Source organism: Bidens hawaiensis, unplaced genomic scaffold, assembly GCF_021521415.1.
Source record: "Bidens hawaiensis isolate Kalapana, Puna unplaced genomic scaffold, B.hawaiensis_p1.1 tig00011664_1, whole genome shotgun sequence".
Classification (NCBI taxonomy): domain Eukaryota; kingdom Viridiplantae; phylum Streptophyta; class Magnoliopsida; order Asterales; family Asteraceae; genus Bidens; species Bidens hawaiensis.
Window position 1 is genome coordinate 90795 of NW_027491920.1, and position 17078 is coordinate 107872.

The 17078-nt window shown below is 34.2% G+C and overlaps 1 protein-coding gene across 1 annotated transcript; it reads right to left on the minus strand.

Annotated features, from left to right (window-relative positions):
• Positions 1-738: 738 nt before the first annotated feature.
• On the minus strand, positions 739-8419 carry LOC143538692 (putative inactive ATP-dependent zinc metalloprotease FTSHI 4, chloroplastic). Its single transcript, XM_077032191.1, has 15 exons — positions 8155-8419; positions 6497-7098; positions 5603-5861; positions 5369-5500; positions 4472-4546; positions 4279-4404; positions 4088-4197; positions 3931-4009; positions 3714-3851; positions 3495-3606; positions 3230-3393; positions 3043-3148; positions 2901-2977; positions 2615-2758; positions 739-1092 (listed from the first exon to the last, which is right to left on the minus strand). Exons 1-15 carry the CDS (start codon positions 8380-8382, stop codon positions 949-951), a joined length of 2496 nt encoding a protein of 831 aa, XP_076888306.1. The 5' UTR covers positions 8383-8419; the 3' UTR covers positions 739-948.
• Positions 8420-17078: the final 8659 nt, after the last annotated feature.

The window sequence follows — 17078 nt, forward strand, 5'->3', positions numbered from 1 at the left end:
ACTCGCGAGCTATTTGAGATCGGCTCGTTAAAAAGCTCAATCGAGCTGAGCTTATTCGAGCTCAAGCCCGGGCTCGAGCCTAAAAGTAAGCTTGTTTAATAAACGAGCCGGAGCCCGAACTTCACTTATCGAGCTCGAGCCGGCTCGCGAGCCTAAACGAGCTTGGCATTTATATTCTTTTTTTTAAAATATATATTTATTAATTATTAATTAATATATATAATGTTATGGAAAAATAAATAAAAATAACTATATAAAATATATATTATTTTATACATAAAATTATAATTAAAAATATATAAAAATAATTATAATTGTAAAAAATAATTGATAAATAGTAAACGAGCCGAGCTCAAACTTGAAAATCTACTCACGAGCCGAGCTCGAGCTTTGAAAATATAGCTCGAAACGAGCTGAGCTCGAGCCTAGTCGAGCTCAGCTCGTTTGCACCCCTAATTTAGAAAAACACTCATTCTTCAATAAATCTTAAACGGCATTTGTTTCTAACCACTCGTTCTCTCCATATATAGGGACACATGGCCCACCACAAACTTGGTTTTGGGAGTTGGGGAGAATGACCAAACCCAAAAAGCATCCCTCAACAATATAGCTAAAAACGAGTGAGATGGAGCCTATAAACAGCTTATCATAGCAACGAATTGAACCAAAAAAGTTGTGATCAAAACAACTATGATACATGAATGTTTTCATAAATGTTAAAACTAACTTTAACTAGTATTTCAATACATGGAAGGACAAAGTGTTCAAAACTATCTTAAATCTTAAGACGCTGATTTACCATTCTCAGGTCATCTTTAAGGTTTGTACACATCAAAAATGTTATCAAATGCTACTTTCTATATGAGAAATTACAACATTTTTCAAGTGCCATCATGATCTTTAATGAACCATCAACTAACAAATTGCATAGCTTAGACCTTTTCATAGTCATAGAAAATGGCTGGCGATCAAAACCCTCGGTTTCTCATTTTCTGCATCGACTTCTCTTCTTGCCCCATCTCTAATTTCCTCAACCCTCGTGTCCCATATTTTGTCAACTAGCTTCCACGTATCATCACTAACAACTTGAGTCTGCACACAACAAAAATGCACCATATACAAGAAAACACATGTTCAGACTTAAATCCATATGTACACATTTGTATTGTTCAATATATTAGATTATTATTGAAACAATATAACTTTGTAACCATACTTGACGCACTAATTAATAGTAAAAAAGTTGCATTTTTCAGACAAAAACTATAGGTGGCAATCATGAGCCATTCTTTAAAGAACGGGTTAATTCGGACAATAATAAATTGTATATGGATTTATTTAGGTAATCAATTAATCAACAGGTCACATGGGGCCTACTCAAATAAGTCAATAGGTCAAAACGGGCAGCTAGCATAACACTTTTTAAGTTAAAACGGGTCTAAATGAGTGAGCACCACACACTATCATTGTTAAATATCATTAGTACAAGCCTATTTTGGCCCGAACCAAAGAGACACTTAGGGGGTGTTTGGTAGAGAGAAAAGAGGGTGGAGAATTGGATTTCCATTGTTTGGGAGAATTAGGTAGAGAATTGGGGGGAGAATTGGATTTCTCTGGGAATTGGGTGTAGGCAAAAAATTGAGAAATCCAATTCTCTCCATTTTGAAGAGAAATGGAATTCTCTGTGAGCCACCATCGCTTCTCTGCTCTACTCATCTGTCTTCTCGGTGTAGGCAAAAAGTGTGTATGGTATTATTTCCATTGCTCCGACCGGCGATGATGTCCGGCACGGCGGAACCCTACTCCGTCGCGTTGCAACTAGCAACTCCGGCGATGATGTAGGCAAAAACATCCGTTCGTGTCCTACTCCGACTGGCGGAACCCTACTCCGTCGCGTCCTACTCCGACCGGCGTCCGTCCGTTCGCAACTAGCAACCCTAAATCGCGGCGGAGTGGTTGGCGGCAGCTGTGGTTTTAGTGGTTGGTGGCCGTGGTGGATTAGAAGAAGATAGAGGAGGAAGAACGGTCGCCGGAGAGAGAGAGGAGAAGGTGGAGTTGGTGGCAGCTGGAAGAGTTAGGTTGAGAGAAGGAGAATGATTTTCACTTCTTTTCTCTATTCTACCAAACAAAGGAAATGATTTTCAATTCTCCACCTATTTCCATTTCTTTCCAATTCCATTTCTCTCCTATTTCCATTTCCATTTCTTCTCATTTTTTTTCTCTGTACCAAACACCCCCTTATTTAAACGGACTGTATTTACCCGAAATCATTTTCACCCGAACCTCATTTTGACCCAAACCAAAGTGACAACTTTTTAAGACAGCCCGTTTGTGCGAACTCATTTTCACTCGGATCCATGCTGACCCAAACCAAAGTGACCATTTTTTTTAAAAACAGCCTATTTCGACCTGAACTCACCTTAACTTGAACTCGCTCTAACCTGAACCCATCTTGATCAGTAACTGTTTTGACCCGACACCCAACCCGAACCACCTGTTTTGCCAAGCCTAGACAAGACCCAACCCAACCCATACCAAAAGGGTACCTATTTTTGACCCCTTAATTTGACCTGTTACCAATCACTTCAATCACGTCTATAAACTTTGAACTAACCTCCATCGGACGCGGAGCACCAAAAGTTACAAAGCCGACATTTCCAGGAGCAAATGTGGCCCTACCAGGAAGAGATGCACCATATATTCCCCATCTTCCAGCATATATCAGCGCAGCATATTCATCCACCGGGGTCACACTAGGCTGAATGATAAAAAATGAAATTAATAATAATAATAAGAGAGCACATGCGTATATATTTTAAAACATCAATTTCAAATAGATTATATAGTGTAGACAATTTAAATAATATCTTATACATTCAACTGTAAGAGGAAGTGATAACCTGAGATATCCGAGGGACAGTTTTGTAGATACTCCAAATTTCATCAGCTTCAATTTCTCCCTTCTCAAGTAGAATATCTGAATACAGTAACAATGTGTTCTTATGTAAAATTAATTGAGTATGTTATATTCACTTCTCAAACCTGTGATCTCTTCTACCGCAGAATAATATTCTCGTAACACAGAACAACATTTTTCCATTGCAAAACGCATGTACTCGTCCTTTAATGCTTCTAGTTTGGAAGCAAGCTATGAAAATAAAATAAAACTATTTTCACGACCAACAAAACATGAAACCCTAAATATAGATTCATATGCAAATGCGCTTACATTTGGCACTAAATCATGTTTCTTCCGGTAGTAAGCCTTCCCAAAAGATGTCATTCCAGACTGGAGAATTAAAAACTCAGCATGCATTGAAGCTTCTAATGTAGCCTTTGCAGATATCCAACATAAATTGTCTAATCCAAACATCTCCTCTTCAATTACTCTAGCTATCATATTAATTCAGGAGAGAATATTAGATAATAGATACCATGTGTGCTGGTGGGTGTGGGGGTGTTATTTTGAAGAATCAAGATTGATATATACTTACGAGCACAAGCACGGACAATGGAGTTTACATAATCTGATTTCCTTTTAAACACGCGCCCTGAAATCTCTGAGTATTGCATGTTTAATTGACTCTTAACAGAATTGATATCTGTCTGCATATGAAACAATATTATAAAAGATGATACAGAAATACATACATATATTTATACACACACACACACACACATACACATATATATATACACACGCACACACTTACCCCCTGAAAAGGACGATGGGGATCCGGAAAGTAGCAAGCAAGAACTGAAACTGCAGCTTCTCTATACGCCAACCTCAGTTTTAGCTCTTCAGGGACTTCACTTTTATCTTCTTGACCCGTTTCAAAGGTTCCTTTTTGCTGAAAAATAAGCCATTAATATTTCTTAATCTCAACTAAATGTGACATATTAACTCTCTTCATAACGTTTAATGCATACCCTTTTCAAGGCTTCTAGAAGCTCTTCTCGCCCTATGTAGTCCATGTCCTTTCTGGCAGTCAAGATGCCAGCTTCATTCCTGTTGACTTCATTGTCAGCTTCTCAATTTCAAAACTAACACATTAGAAGTCACAACGTCAGCGTAGTTAAAACTTACAGTATATTCTGAAGCTCTGCTCCAGTAAAATCTTCGGTTTTGTCTGCGATTTCCAGTAATAATGTTTCCTTTTCCTCCTCGGATCGAAAAAACTTGTTTCTCGCATGGACCTAAAGTTATCAAACTAGAATAATCATAATAATTATATTTAACGAATGTGGATACTGGATAGCGAAGATGGGAATGTTTACCTTTAATATGGCAAATCTACCGTCTCTAGAGGGCAGACCAACCCTAACAATCTTATCAAACCGGCCTTTCCTTAAAAGAGCGGGATCAAGAATATCCAGCCTATTGGTTGCGCCAATAACCAACACCTACATAGTAGTGTTAGGTTGTGCAGGAGGACTATTATTAAGTATATAATGAAAAAAAAATGAGTACTTGAGATGTTGACTCTTTGAAACCGTCCATTTCAGTTAATATTTGAAGCAGCCCCTGTTCCCTCTCTGCACCACCCTATCAAGTCACAGTTAGGAACAGAAAATCATGAATGTATATTTTTATGTATGAATGTGTGTAATGTATGCATTTTCCATACAATACGTATATGTATGTATATTTATGATTATGTATATACATTATTGCATTTAAAATACATATGAATGTATGAATAAAATGTATGATGTATATGTGTGTGTGTGTGTACGAATACATACATATATCTACATATATATGTACGCATGTATATGTTTTTCATACTAGTAAAATGATTTTGACGTTTCACCATTATGTAAAGGCTGCAAATTAGTTTGGTGGCAAAAAACAAGTCGGCTTGTATTCTTTTAAATAACTAGCAATCTAATGAAGATACAGTTATTTGAGCTGTAACTTTATTGTAGGTAAATCAGATATAGCCGTAAACAAAAAATTATAGAAAAAAAAATAATAAAAATCAATTCTTGTGTTCGTTCTAACTGCACTGATGAGTCATGAGAGCTTTTTTAATAACTAAATTAGTCGAAAAGACTATATACGTCTACATATTTGTTAAATAAATACAAATATAGAAAATGAAAGAAACCATGATATCATATGTTAAAAGATATCAAAAAAAGATTTGAAATTTTGATCTTTTTTTCTACCAATACATATGACCATATGTACAGGGGTCTTTATGAAAAACTTCAGGGGCCATTAATGAAAAATCGCTTCTTTTTCAGACCTTGTCACGCATAAATGGTTTCAAGTACAATGTACAATATTTAAGAGGTGTGAACATACGTAAATTAAGATGTTAAAACATTATTTGGAGGTTAAAAGCAAGTACTGTTACCATACCCCGCCAATATCAGGACCGCCACGTTTACTACCAATAGCATCTATCTCATCAATAAAAATAATTGAAGGAGCAAATGATCTTGAACTAGCAAAAAGATCCTTTACACGCGATGCTGCAACTCCAACAAACATCTGCACACAATTTCAAAGTTACCCATCATCCTGCCAAACCTTAATTTTCCACCTTCAAATCTAATATAAATAAAGTGAAAGGTTTAATATACGGGGTTTGACCTCAACAAAATCTGTGCCGTTGGCAGCAAAGAAAGGAAGGCCCGCTTCACCAGCAATAGCTTTTGCTAGAAGGGTTTTACCCGTTCCGGGTGGACCGTGAAGTAGGACACCTTTAGGACAATATATGCCTTTATTTTGAAACTCTTCCTCATTCTTTAATATTCTAACAATTTCTTGCAATTCCCTCTTTATATATTCCTGTCCCGCAAAATCATCAAACGTGACACCCGTTGTCTCTTCCGCTGATATAAATTTCGCCCTGCACCCATTTTTGAGCACATGTACATATGAATGGATTGATTATTTAGTTATTTTTATAATATATTTATATATAATAATAATAATAATAAGTATATAATCTGGATCAGGATCATTATAAAACTTCCAAATAATTTAAAGACTTTTAATGACCAAACATTTTATTTATTTAATTTTTATATTTAATGTCATTTGAGGGTAGTTTTGTCAATTATTACGTCATTTTATGCTTACTTATATGTAAATTGGTTTACACATGTAAATTAGTGATTAAATAAATCATATATGTAATCATAAAATTACATATAACAAATGACAAAGCTATGCTCATATAAGATTAAATATATAAAATAAATAAAGAAAATAGTTAGTTAGTTAGGAATTCTTGAAGTTTCTTAAACCCTTTTGAGTTCTGAAAACCTATATAATATATATTAAATATGTTAACTAAAAAGTAGTGAATAGTAGGCTCGTTTAGGCTCGCAAGCCAGCTCGAGCTTGATAAGTGAAGCTCGGACTCAAGCTCGATTATTAAACAAGCTTACTTTTAGGGACCAGCTCGTTTAAGCTCGTCTCAATTCGAACTTTTAACGAGCCAATCTCGAGTACTTGGTTCATAAGAATTGAGGCACTTACCGACTCTCTCCTAAAGATCCAAGTGTCTGGTTTTTTATAGGTTGTCTAATCTTTTTGGGTGGACTACCCAAATCACACGGGATTAACTTTGCATAGATCGGTCTCATCATATTGTCAATCCATACATACAACCCTATAGCAAGTGCAAGTCGCATTGACCACACAACAATAGTTGCAATACTTGAGTACACTTCTGAATTCATGTTAACAACATCCACATTCACCACTTGTTGATGCAACTTTTGCCAAACATCATTCCAGCTGTCAACTGGCATACGGTCAACAATATGTCTCTTGAATACAACTTCCTTTTTTGACTCTCCATCCTTATAATATGGTAAAATCACTGATACTGTTTGACCGTAATTTGAGTACTCCATATATTGAACATTATTTGAATTAAGGAGTTGTAAGAATTCACTATACGCGATCTTGTGTGAATTTTCCGGGTCCCACTCGGTTCCTCTTAATTTTTGCTGCATTGTTAATAAAGTTCTGCTCCAATTTGAAGCCATGACAAGTTGTCTTTCTAACTGTGTGTTTGCTTTTCGGTCAAGCTCCTCAAGTTTGTTAATACGGTCTTTTTCTGACTCCTTCAGCTTCTGAAAACATAATCGGTTATGTACAAATATATTATTAGTTATGGGAAGGTTTAAATAAAAAGACTAAAAATCATGAGGGTAAAAAAGAGATTTAAATCGTTGATCAAGTCAGATCAATGGCAATTTCGTAAGAAGATGGGAGTTAATTAGGACTGGGAAAGGCAAAAGAAAAAAAGCCACACTCTAGTTGCAACATTTTTTAAACGCGTATAACTTTTATATACTTCATTATGTTTTACGTTTTTCAATGAACACATTTACCCCTTTCCCTATGGGGCGGCACGTCCTGGTGGCTTCTCACACTTGCCATGATTTAACCCTTTTCAGTATAACCACCCCTTATCATTATTAGATACAGATTCAAGTATAGTTGAATAAACTTTTCTTTTGCCTTCATTACTTAAACCATATCATATTATCATTCAAACATTTGTTTGCAAACAAACAAAATGTTAAATCTATTTCTAGTATAAAAATAAATACAGTTATTTATTTTTTATAGTAGAACATCATTTAAAAAAAAAAAAAACTTTGTATGGCAATGCATACGCGAGTCTAAATTATGAATCCCTAGTATGCCTGTAAACGAACCAAACGTTCATTGAACCGTTCGACAGGAAGTTCGTTTATTTAATAAACGAACGAACATGAAGAATATTTTTTTGTTAAATTAGTTAAACGAACAAACATGCATACATGCGTTTTTTTCGCTTAAGTTTGTGAACATTCGTTTCCGGTTGTTCACTTAATTGCTTAGAGTCTACTTTGTAAAATTAAGCCATCACTCATTACAATTTAGTCGAGTTTTATTAATGTTTTAGGGCAAAAATATAGTTTACTTCAAATTAGTGTTCACTCAGTCATGTTCATTCATTTATGTTGGTTACTACTATTGGCGATTTTCTTAAGGATTAAAGACGAACAAGAAAACCCCCGTTTGTTTAATTGTCGGCGGATGATCGTTTGTTTGGTTATAGTTAACTAAACGAATAATAATAAAGACACTAAAGTTAATAATAACTAAGGCCTAATTCAACTAAACAGTATGGAGATTACCTCGAACAGCTGCAATGACTCTGAATCCGGATGCTGAGAAGAAGAAGACGAAGCCTCTGAAGCCCTAATTCTGGGTCTACTGTTGTTGCCATTATTAGAAGATAAACATCGTGTCTTGTTGAGGTGTAATACACGAGTGAAGAAAACATGAGGAGATGAGTAGGATAATGGTTTAACTTTAACTAGGGTTTTATTACAAGCACAAGCAGGTGATGATAAACACACCATTTGCAGCCAGCTTTCTTCTTATCTTTGCAGCAATGGAGTCGAGAGTCCAAACGGGCGGCAGCCTACTACCTTTATCAACAAACAAGTCCGATCTTATTTTATATCTGCGCCTTCTTCGCCCTTCGAATTAATTTAATTTAATTGCCTTCAAAGATAACTAGTCATATTTTTGTTTCATGGCCAAATGTGATATCCTTATCGTACAAAAATGTATGTAAATCACGCTTAAGCCAAAAATAAAACATTCAAAGCTAAAACAAAAAACGTTCAAAATTAAAAACACAAAAAACGCTCAATACACTCAACAAAAAAACAGTTACGCTCAGGTCAAAAATTGATTCAATTGAAGATCCATATGCGTTTGTTTAGATGAACTGATGATTAATTTGATCAATTTCGAAGTTTAATTGATCAATTGTTTAAAACAAACATGTGAACAAAACAAAAAAGTTGGTTGTCGACGACGGTGATGGTGACAGAGGAGTGTTTGATGCCAACAATTGGTGGATCTGTGGCGGTGGAGGTGGAGATCGATGAGGCGTATTTGTGATTTAGGGTTTTTTTAGATCAAAGGGTTGTGGAATGTCGCATACGTTTTTGTACGATAAGATTATTGTATTCTATCATTTATCATTAACTAAGTTACACTGGTTCTGATGCCAAGTATAATCAAAGTACTAATAGCATGAAAAGCCCGAGGACGTTTGTGGCTAATGTGGAAGAGAGAGATGGGGCGGCTTTCTAAGATTGGATTTGTCCACATGCCTAGTAAAATTTTACTTATAGCAAACTATTTGTAGGTCATGGAAATGTGTGATAATTGAGGGCAAACGTTTCTTCACTCGCTTGAAATTGAGAGGTTGATTCCGTTAAAACTATCCGCTTTAAAAACAACTTTTTACATGTATGATTATAGTATGTTAGACAACATAAAATGTGATTATGGGAATCATAACAAAGCAACAACCCAAACAAAACTAAATAAATATAAAATTGATATAATATAACTATAATAATAACAAGATTATTAAAGTAACTTAAGAAGTTTAAAGGGAATTATAGAGAGGAGTGGTAAGAAATGTGTATAACTCTTGAGTTTATTCAAGATAGTGCATCTTTCTCATTACCATGGAGGTATTATTTATACTTCAATTACAATACTATTTTGTAGACAAAGATAACTATTTATGAGACAACTATGTAACAATTTTCATTCTTAGGTTTTGAATAAAATGGTCATCCAATGAATCTTGATATTTCATAACACTCCCCCTTGAATGACACATTTCAAAAACTTCGGGGCCTTGAAGTATTGCCTCATTAAAAACCTTACTACATAAAACCAATTGGGACAAACTTTAGCTAAAGAAAAAAGAGTGCAGTATATAGCTCCCCCTCAAGTTGTAGGTCATTACATTGTTGGTACATGTCGCATGCCAATATCATGAACATGTTTCCTAAAAGTCGTTGTAGGGAGTGCCTTTGTGAAAAGATCAGCTGAATTATTGCTAGATTGGACATATCTTATTTCAACTTGTTTGTCTTTAATAAGTCTTGAGTATATGAAAAGAATCTTGGAGTTATATGTTTTTTTCGGTCACTTTTAATATACCATTCTTTCATTTGTGAGACACAACCTGCATTGTCTTCGTAGATTGGAGTTGGACTTCCATCTTTCTCTATTCCACAAGAAGTTACTATGAGCCGTGTCATAGATCTTAACCAAACACATTGTCTAGAAGCTTCATGTAGTGCAATGTTTCTGAGAGCGCCATGAAATTGCAGTTCCTCTATTCTTAAACACAAATCGAGTTTGAGATCTTGCTTTATATGGATCAGATAAATAACCTGCATTTGCATAACCAACTAACCCTTCTTTTGAATCGTTAGGATAATATAAACCTAAATCAACAGTTCCTTTTAGATACCGAAAAATATGTTTAATGCCATTCCAATGTCTTTTAGTTAGGGATGAACTGAATCTTACCATTAAATTTACTGCAAAAGAAATGTCAGATCTTTTACAGTTTAAGATACATAAGTGCTCCAATTGCCCTGAGGTTACTTCTAGACCAAGAATCTCTTTATTATCTTCGCAAGGGCAAAATGGATCATTGTCAACATTTAGTGATCTAACAACCATCGGGGTGCTTAAAGGATTGCTTTATCCATATTGAAACACTTTAAGAATTTCTCAGTATAAGTTGACTGATGCACAAGTATCCCATTATGCATATGCTCAATCTACAAACCAAAACAATATTTGTTTTTTCCAAGGTCTTTATTTTAAATTCTTTCTTTAAAAGAGCAATTGCTTCATTAATTTCTTTTTGCGTCCTAATTATACTTAGATCATCAACATACACAACTATGATCACATATCATGACGTTGTCTTCTTAATGAAGACACGTAGACAAATAAGATTATTTGTGTATCCTTTGCTTATCAAATAATCACTCAAACGATTATACCACATCCTTCTAGACCGTTTCATTCCATACAAGGATCTTTGTAACTTGATGGAATACATTTCCTTAGGCTTTGAGCTTAATGCTTTGGGGAGTTTAAATCCTTCAGGAATTTTCATATAGATGTCAATGTCTAGTGATCCATACAAGTAAGTTGTGACAACGTCCATAAGACGCATCTCTAAATTTTTAGAAACTGCCAAGCTGATTAAATATCTAAACGTAATAGCATCCATAGCAGGAGAATATGTTTCTTTATAGTCAATTCCTGGCCTTTGAGAAAAACCTTAAGCTACAAGTCTTGCTTTATATCTTGTAACTTCATTTTTCTCATTTCGTTTTCTCACAAAACTCCATTTATATCCTACAGGCTTTATTGACTTTGGTGTAATAACAATAAGTCCAAAAACCTTTCAATTGTTTAGTGAATTTAATTAAGCTCGCATGGCATCTTTCCATTTATTCCAAACTTGTCGATTTTGAAATTCATTTATAGATTTTGGTTCATGATCATCATTTAATCCATAATATCACTTGTCATGTAATAAGAAAATTTATCATCAATATCATCATCTTTAATTCCATACTTTTAGTTGAAAATTTATAACAGCTTTTAGCGGTTATATGACTGTTTCATCAATGGTTATGTATATATATAGGGGTGAGTTTATTGGGAATCCAAAAACGTGGGGAACACCCTTCCCAACGTTTGATCAATTCCTCACATCTTTATGGTGCACCCTCAATCACATACATCACATCATTTTTATAAAAGAAAAAAAAACCCTAAAAGAATTTTTAAAAAATAATTATAAACATTAAAAAACAAAAGTAAAAAAACCAAAATGTTTATCTAGCATCGCGGTAAAAAAAAAACTTTTACCAAAATTCAAAAAATTAATTTAAGAAATATAAAAAACACGAGAAAAAAAAAGTAAAAAAATAACAAAATGTTTATCTAGCATCCCCGTTTCGAAAAAAAAATTCAAGCTCAGTTTAGCAATCGGGTTTAGTTTAGCTTTTAGCGGGTTTATATTTTTTTAGCTTGGGGGGGGGGGGGTTAAACATTTTTCATTAACATATTACACGTAAAACAACAAATCTTATTAACATTTTACATGTAAAACAACAGTTCATTAAGATTTTACATGTAAAATAACACTTTTAGTTAACATTTTACACGTAAATCAACAAATTTCAATAATATTTTACGTGTAAAAAAATAGTTCTTTAATATTTTACATGCAAAAATTAAAATTTTACATGTAAAATAACCCTTCATTAGCATTTATACGTAAATCAAAAAATCTTATTAACATTTTACATGTAAAACGACAGTTTTTAAAGATTTTACATGTCAAAATTAATATCTTACATAACTAATAACACCTTTCATTAACATTTTACACATAAAACAACAAATCTCATTAATATTTTACAATTAAAACAACAGTTTTTTTAAAATTTTACATGTAAAAGTTTAATATTATACATGTAAAATAGCATTTTTCATTAACATTTTACACGCAAAACAACAAATTTCACTAAAATTTTACATGTAAAACAACAGTTCTTAAAGATTTTACATGTAAAACAATACGATTTACATTCAACAATTATATATACCAACCTACGGCTATCTCACGAAATTTAGTGTTCATGAACATTTTCAAGTTATGATTTTACGCATGTATAAGATAATACGAGTTTCAATGTGACGGTTATAACCCTCAACCCGGAAAACTCACACCCCTATAAACCTATCCTTAAAAGTTAAACTAAACCCGAAGGCTAAACCCAGACTTTTTTTTAACAGGGGATGCTAGATATATTTTTTTTTGGTTTTTTTTACTTATTTTATTTTTTCATTTTTTAACTAATTTTTCGCTTTTTTTGAGGGACTTTTTGGAACCGACCCTCTACCGACAAAACCCCTGTTGCGCCCTGTAACACCCCGTAACCGCAGCGGAAACGTACACGGGATGCAACAGACACATCTGATATCAACAGCATTGCTTATAAAGAAAATACCACTACATTAATTTATAACATATTACATTGTTGCGAGTTTCATTACTGTCTAGGTGTTACACACAAATTTTACCGATAAGACATTAATAAATTCATTACAAAACAAAGAGCAACAAGCTTCCAACAGGTAGCACAGATAGTTAAGCACATATCAATCATTCCAACTTGGGCATACCTAGAAAACATGTAAAGAAAACGGGTCAACTACGAATAGTTGGTGAGTTTCACTAATTTAAATAAACACTGACAAATCATTTTAATAATCATTTATTAACAATATAATCATGCTGGGAACTATGTTACCCCAGAACATTTCCAATAACTTTCTGGGAACTATGTTACCCCAGAACAATAATAACCCCTGGGAACTATGTTACCCCAGAATAATAATAACCCCTGGGAACTATGTTACCCCAGAACAACAATAACCCCTGGGAACTATGTTACCCCAGAACAACAATAACCCCTGGGAACTATGTTACCCCAGAACAACAATAACCCCTGGGAACTATGTTACCCCAGAACAATAATAACCCCTGGGAACTATGTTACCCCAGAACAATAATAACCCCTGGGAACTATGTTACCCCAGAACAATGTAACCCCTGGGAACTATGTTACCCCAGAACAATAACACATTATAAACATTTTATATATTCTATGCATCAGTCCATATATATATAAATGTACAAGTATTTCCATACGATCGGTATGTACTTAAATACTTTAAATAAGACATGTTTTCCGCCCCGGGAAAATATAATTAAAACAATTCATTAAAAGGGGCTCGTGAAAACTCACCTTGTTGTGAGTTGGTGAGTAATATAAGGAACAGCTACGTGCCTGGATCTGTAATATAATATCTAGTCGTTACTATATAATTCCCATAACTTAAATACATATCAATCGGTACATCTGGGAACATTGTTAACCCAGTACTGTACTCGATTCGGGGACAATGTTAACCCCGTGACACTTCTAAGGACTCAGATTGACATTGCTTAGAGTTTGACAGTCAATTTAGTTAAGGTGATGAAATTATAGCTCGGTTTGACACCCCGTTTGGCCGTGGGGCCCGTTTCCGGTATTTCGGTGCCGGAAACGGTAAAATCGGGTAAAATTACCCAAATCATCCGAATTATTTTCGGATGATTTATTTTTACTTAATTTACTTAGATTTATGAAATAGTCTACTTTTAGAGTTTTCATGTACCAGTCAGCTCGCTTATGCGAACTTTGCCGGTTTACACGTTTTAAGCTTTAAAAACTTGTTTTTATGTTCTTTTTAGCACAAATAATTACCCGATTAGTCTCGGGTCTTGAAATTTTGCACAAAACTTAATTTGACAGAAAGGAATTTTGTAAAAATTTTCCAGATTTATTTTCTTATATTTATATTTATTTATCTATTTTTAAATCTTATTAAAATACTAAATATATCAAAAATACCAAAACACTTTAGAAAAATCCCAAATTTTTCTGGGATGATCTTTATCATCCTCATAAGTTTCTGGAATTTTCCCAGATTTATTTTCCTACATTTACATTTATTTATCTATTTTTAAATCTTGTTAAAACACTAAATATATCAAAAATACCAAAACACTTTAGAAAAATCCCAAATTTTTCTGGGATGATCTTTATCATCCTCATAAGTTTCTGGAATTTTCCCAGATTTATTTTCCTACATTTACATTTATTTATCTATTTTTAAATCTTGTTAAAACACTAAATATATCAAAAATACCAAAACACTTTAGAAAAATCCCAAATTTTTCTGGGATGATCTTTATCATCCTCATAAGTTTCTGGAATTTTCCCAGATTTATTTTCCTACATTTACATTTATTTATCTATTTTTAAATCTTGTTAAAACACTAAATATATCAAAAATACCAAAACACTTTAGAAAAATCCCAAATTTTTCTGGGATGATCTTTATCATCCTCATAACTCCCTGGAATTTTTCCAGAATTTAAAACTTATTTTTCAAGCCATTTTCACCCAAAACCGAGCTAGAAAGCCCTAGAACTCGTTTCACCGAAAAGCCTACTTAGACTTTTCCAACTGAGCTCAAATTTTGTGGGTGACTTTTATATGTTATAAAAAGCTTATCTTAAATTTTCCGGAATTTTTCATCATGTTTTGCTATTTTTCGCTATTTTTGGCCAAAACCGAGCATTAAATTCACCAAATATTCATCTTTTATCCAAAAATTACCAAAAATTCACAGATCTCATATTTTCATGTGTAGATCATCTCTGTGAAATTTCGTGACCCGACTCTAAGCACACGTAAATCTGTCCATTTTTTCATAATACACGAAAACCGAACTATTTTGTGTTTTCTAGCTTTAGATCGCAAGGATCTCGGTTTCTAGCCTTTGCTAGCCGCTAGATACAACACTTACAAGCACAATATCACTACACCAAGCAAGTTACACCAATAACCAAACCATTTCTTTCAAAGTGTCGGTTTTTAAGTAAAAACAAAGGTTTTAACCGTAGAAATCCATTCCCGACTCTTTTTACTCATTTCTTGGACCAAGATCCCTTGTATAACATGTATACATCTCTTGATCATGCAAGAGTCGGTTCCATCTCGGTTTTTCACCCATCTTTCACTTGGAAACTCATTTTAACAAGATTTTAACCGTAAAATTTTATTCTAAACACTTTTAACTCATTTCTTGGATCAAGATCCTTTGTATAACTTGTATACATCCCTTGATCATACGAGAATCGGTTTTATCTCGGGTTTTCACCCGTCTTTCACATGGAAACCTCCTTTTCTCAATATTGTAGAATTAGAATCAAGATTTAAGCATAAAAAAACCATGTTTATACCTTCAAAGTCTTGTTAGAAATCAAAGATTTTGAATGAATGTTGAAAGGATTTGAGAGATTGAGAGAGTTTTGATTGTGTTAAGTTAGAAAAAAAAAAGAAATGAATGTGTGTGTGGGTGTATAATGGCCGGCCAAAGAGGGGGTGTGGGGGGGGCCCACATCTCAAATATTGTCCACACATTTGGATTGTGTAATCCGGATAATGTTGTGGATAATCTGGTTCAGTTCGTTTCTCGTTTAAACTCGTAATTCGGCTTGAAACGGGCCTAAAATGGTTGTTTTTCGGGTTAAAATAAAATTTATATAAAACTGATTTAAAAAGTTTAAAAACTTAACCCATGACATTAAAACATCGTATTATTAATAATTACGCATCTTTTTCGGCTTGATTGATCGTCTCTTGCTTGGTTTGGTGATAAAGGTTTCGTTTAGCGTACCGACGTACCATTAAATCGAAATCCTTTTTCTGTGCTATAATTTACTTATCCCGAAGCATTAATACCTCGTAAATATCACTAAACATTATATACTTCGTCTATAATGTAATTCCCGATTCGTTCGGGTTTCAATAACCGATCAATGATTAATTGTAATTCTAATACGATTCACTATATAATTGAGTATGATTCATACTGTGAACCATATATATTCGTATCAATGTGCTATAACTCATATAATCAATATTAAATAACACGTAAATAGTATATTCCGGCTAGGGTATACCTGGAGTTGCCGGAATCGTTACATTCTCCCCCCGTTATAAAAATTTCGTCCTCGAAATTTTATGCGTCAACTACTTCCTTTTGAGGAAATAGGTGGGGGTATTTCTTCCGAAATTCATCCTTTCGTTCCCAAGTAAATTCTGGGCCTCGTTGCGAATTCCATCTAACTTTGACCAACGAGATCTTATTGTGTCTAAGTTGCTTGATCTTACCGTCTACTATTTCGATGGGCTCCTCTACGAAGTTGAGCCTACCACTTATTTGAATACCCTCTAAGGGTAACACCGATGTCTCATCCGCCAGACATCTTTTCAAATTCGACACATGAAACACGTTATGAACTGCACTTAGTTCCTCAGGCAGTTCTAGTCGGTAAGCTACCGGACCGATCTTTGCAGTAATAATGAATGGTCCAATATATCTAGGGGCCAACTTCCCCGCCTTTCCAAACCTGACCACTCCTTTCCAGGGTGATACTTTCAAATATACTTTTTCACCCTTCTCAAATGACAACGGTTTTCGACGGGTATCGGCATAACTCTTCTGCCGGTCCCGCGCGGCTTTTAGGTTATTCTTAATTTCAAGAATCTTGTTGGTCGTCTCCTGGACCAGATCCGATCTAATGATC

Coding starts and splice junctions, on each gene's coding strand:
- LOC143538692 (XM_077032191.1), bottom strand. CDS start 8,382: ATGGTGTGTTTATCATCACCTGCTTGTGCTTGTAATAAAACCCTAGTT. Junction 3,394..3,494: donor CATTGTCCGTGCTTGTGCTC/GTAAGTATATAT, acceptor TTAATATGATAG/CTAGAGTAATTGAAGAGGAG. Junction 1,093..2,614: donor GTGCTCCGCGTCCGATGGAG/GTTAGTTCAAAG, acceptor TGTTGTGTGCAG/ACTCAAGTTGTTAGTGATGA.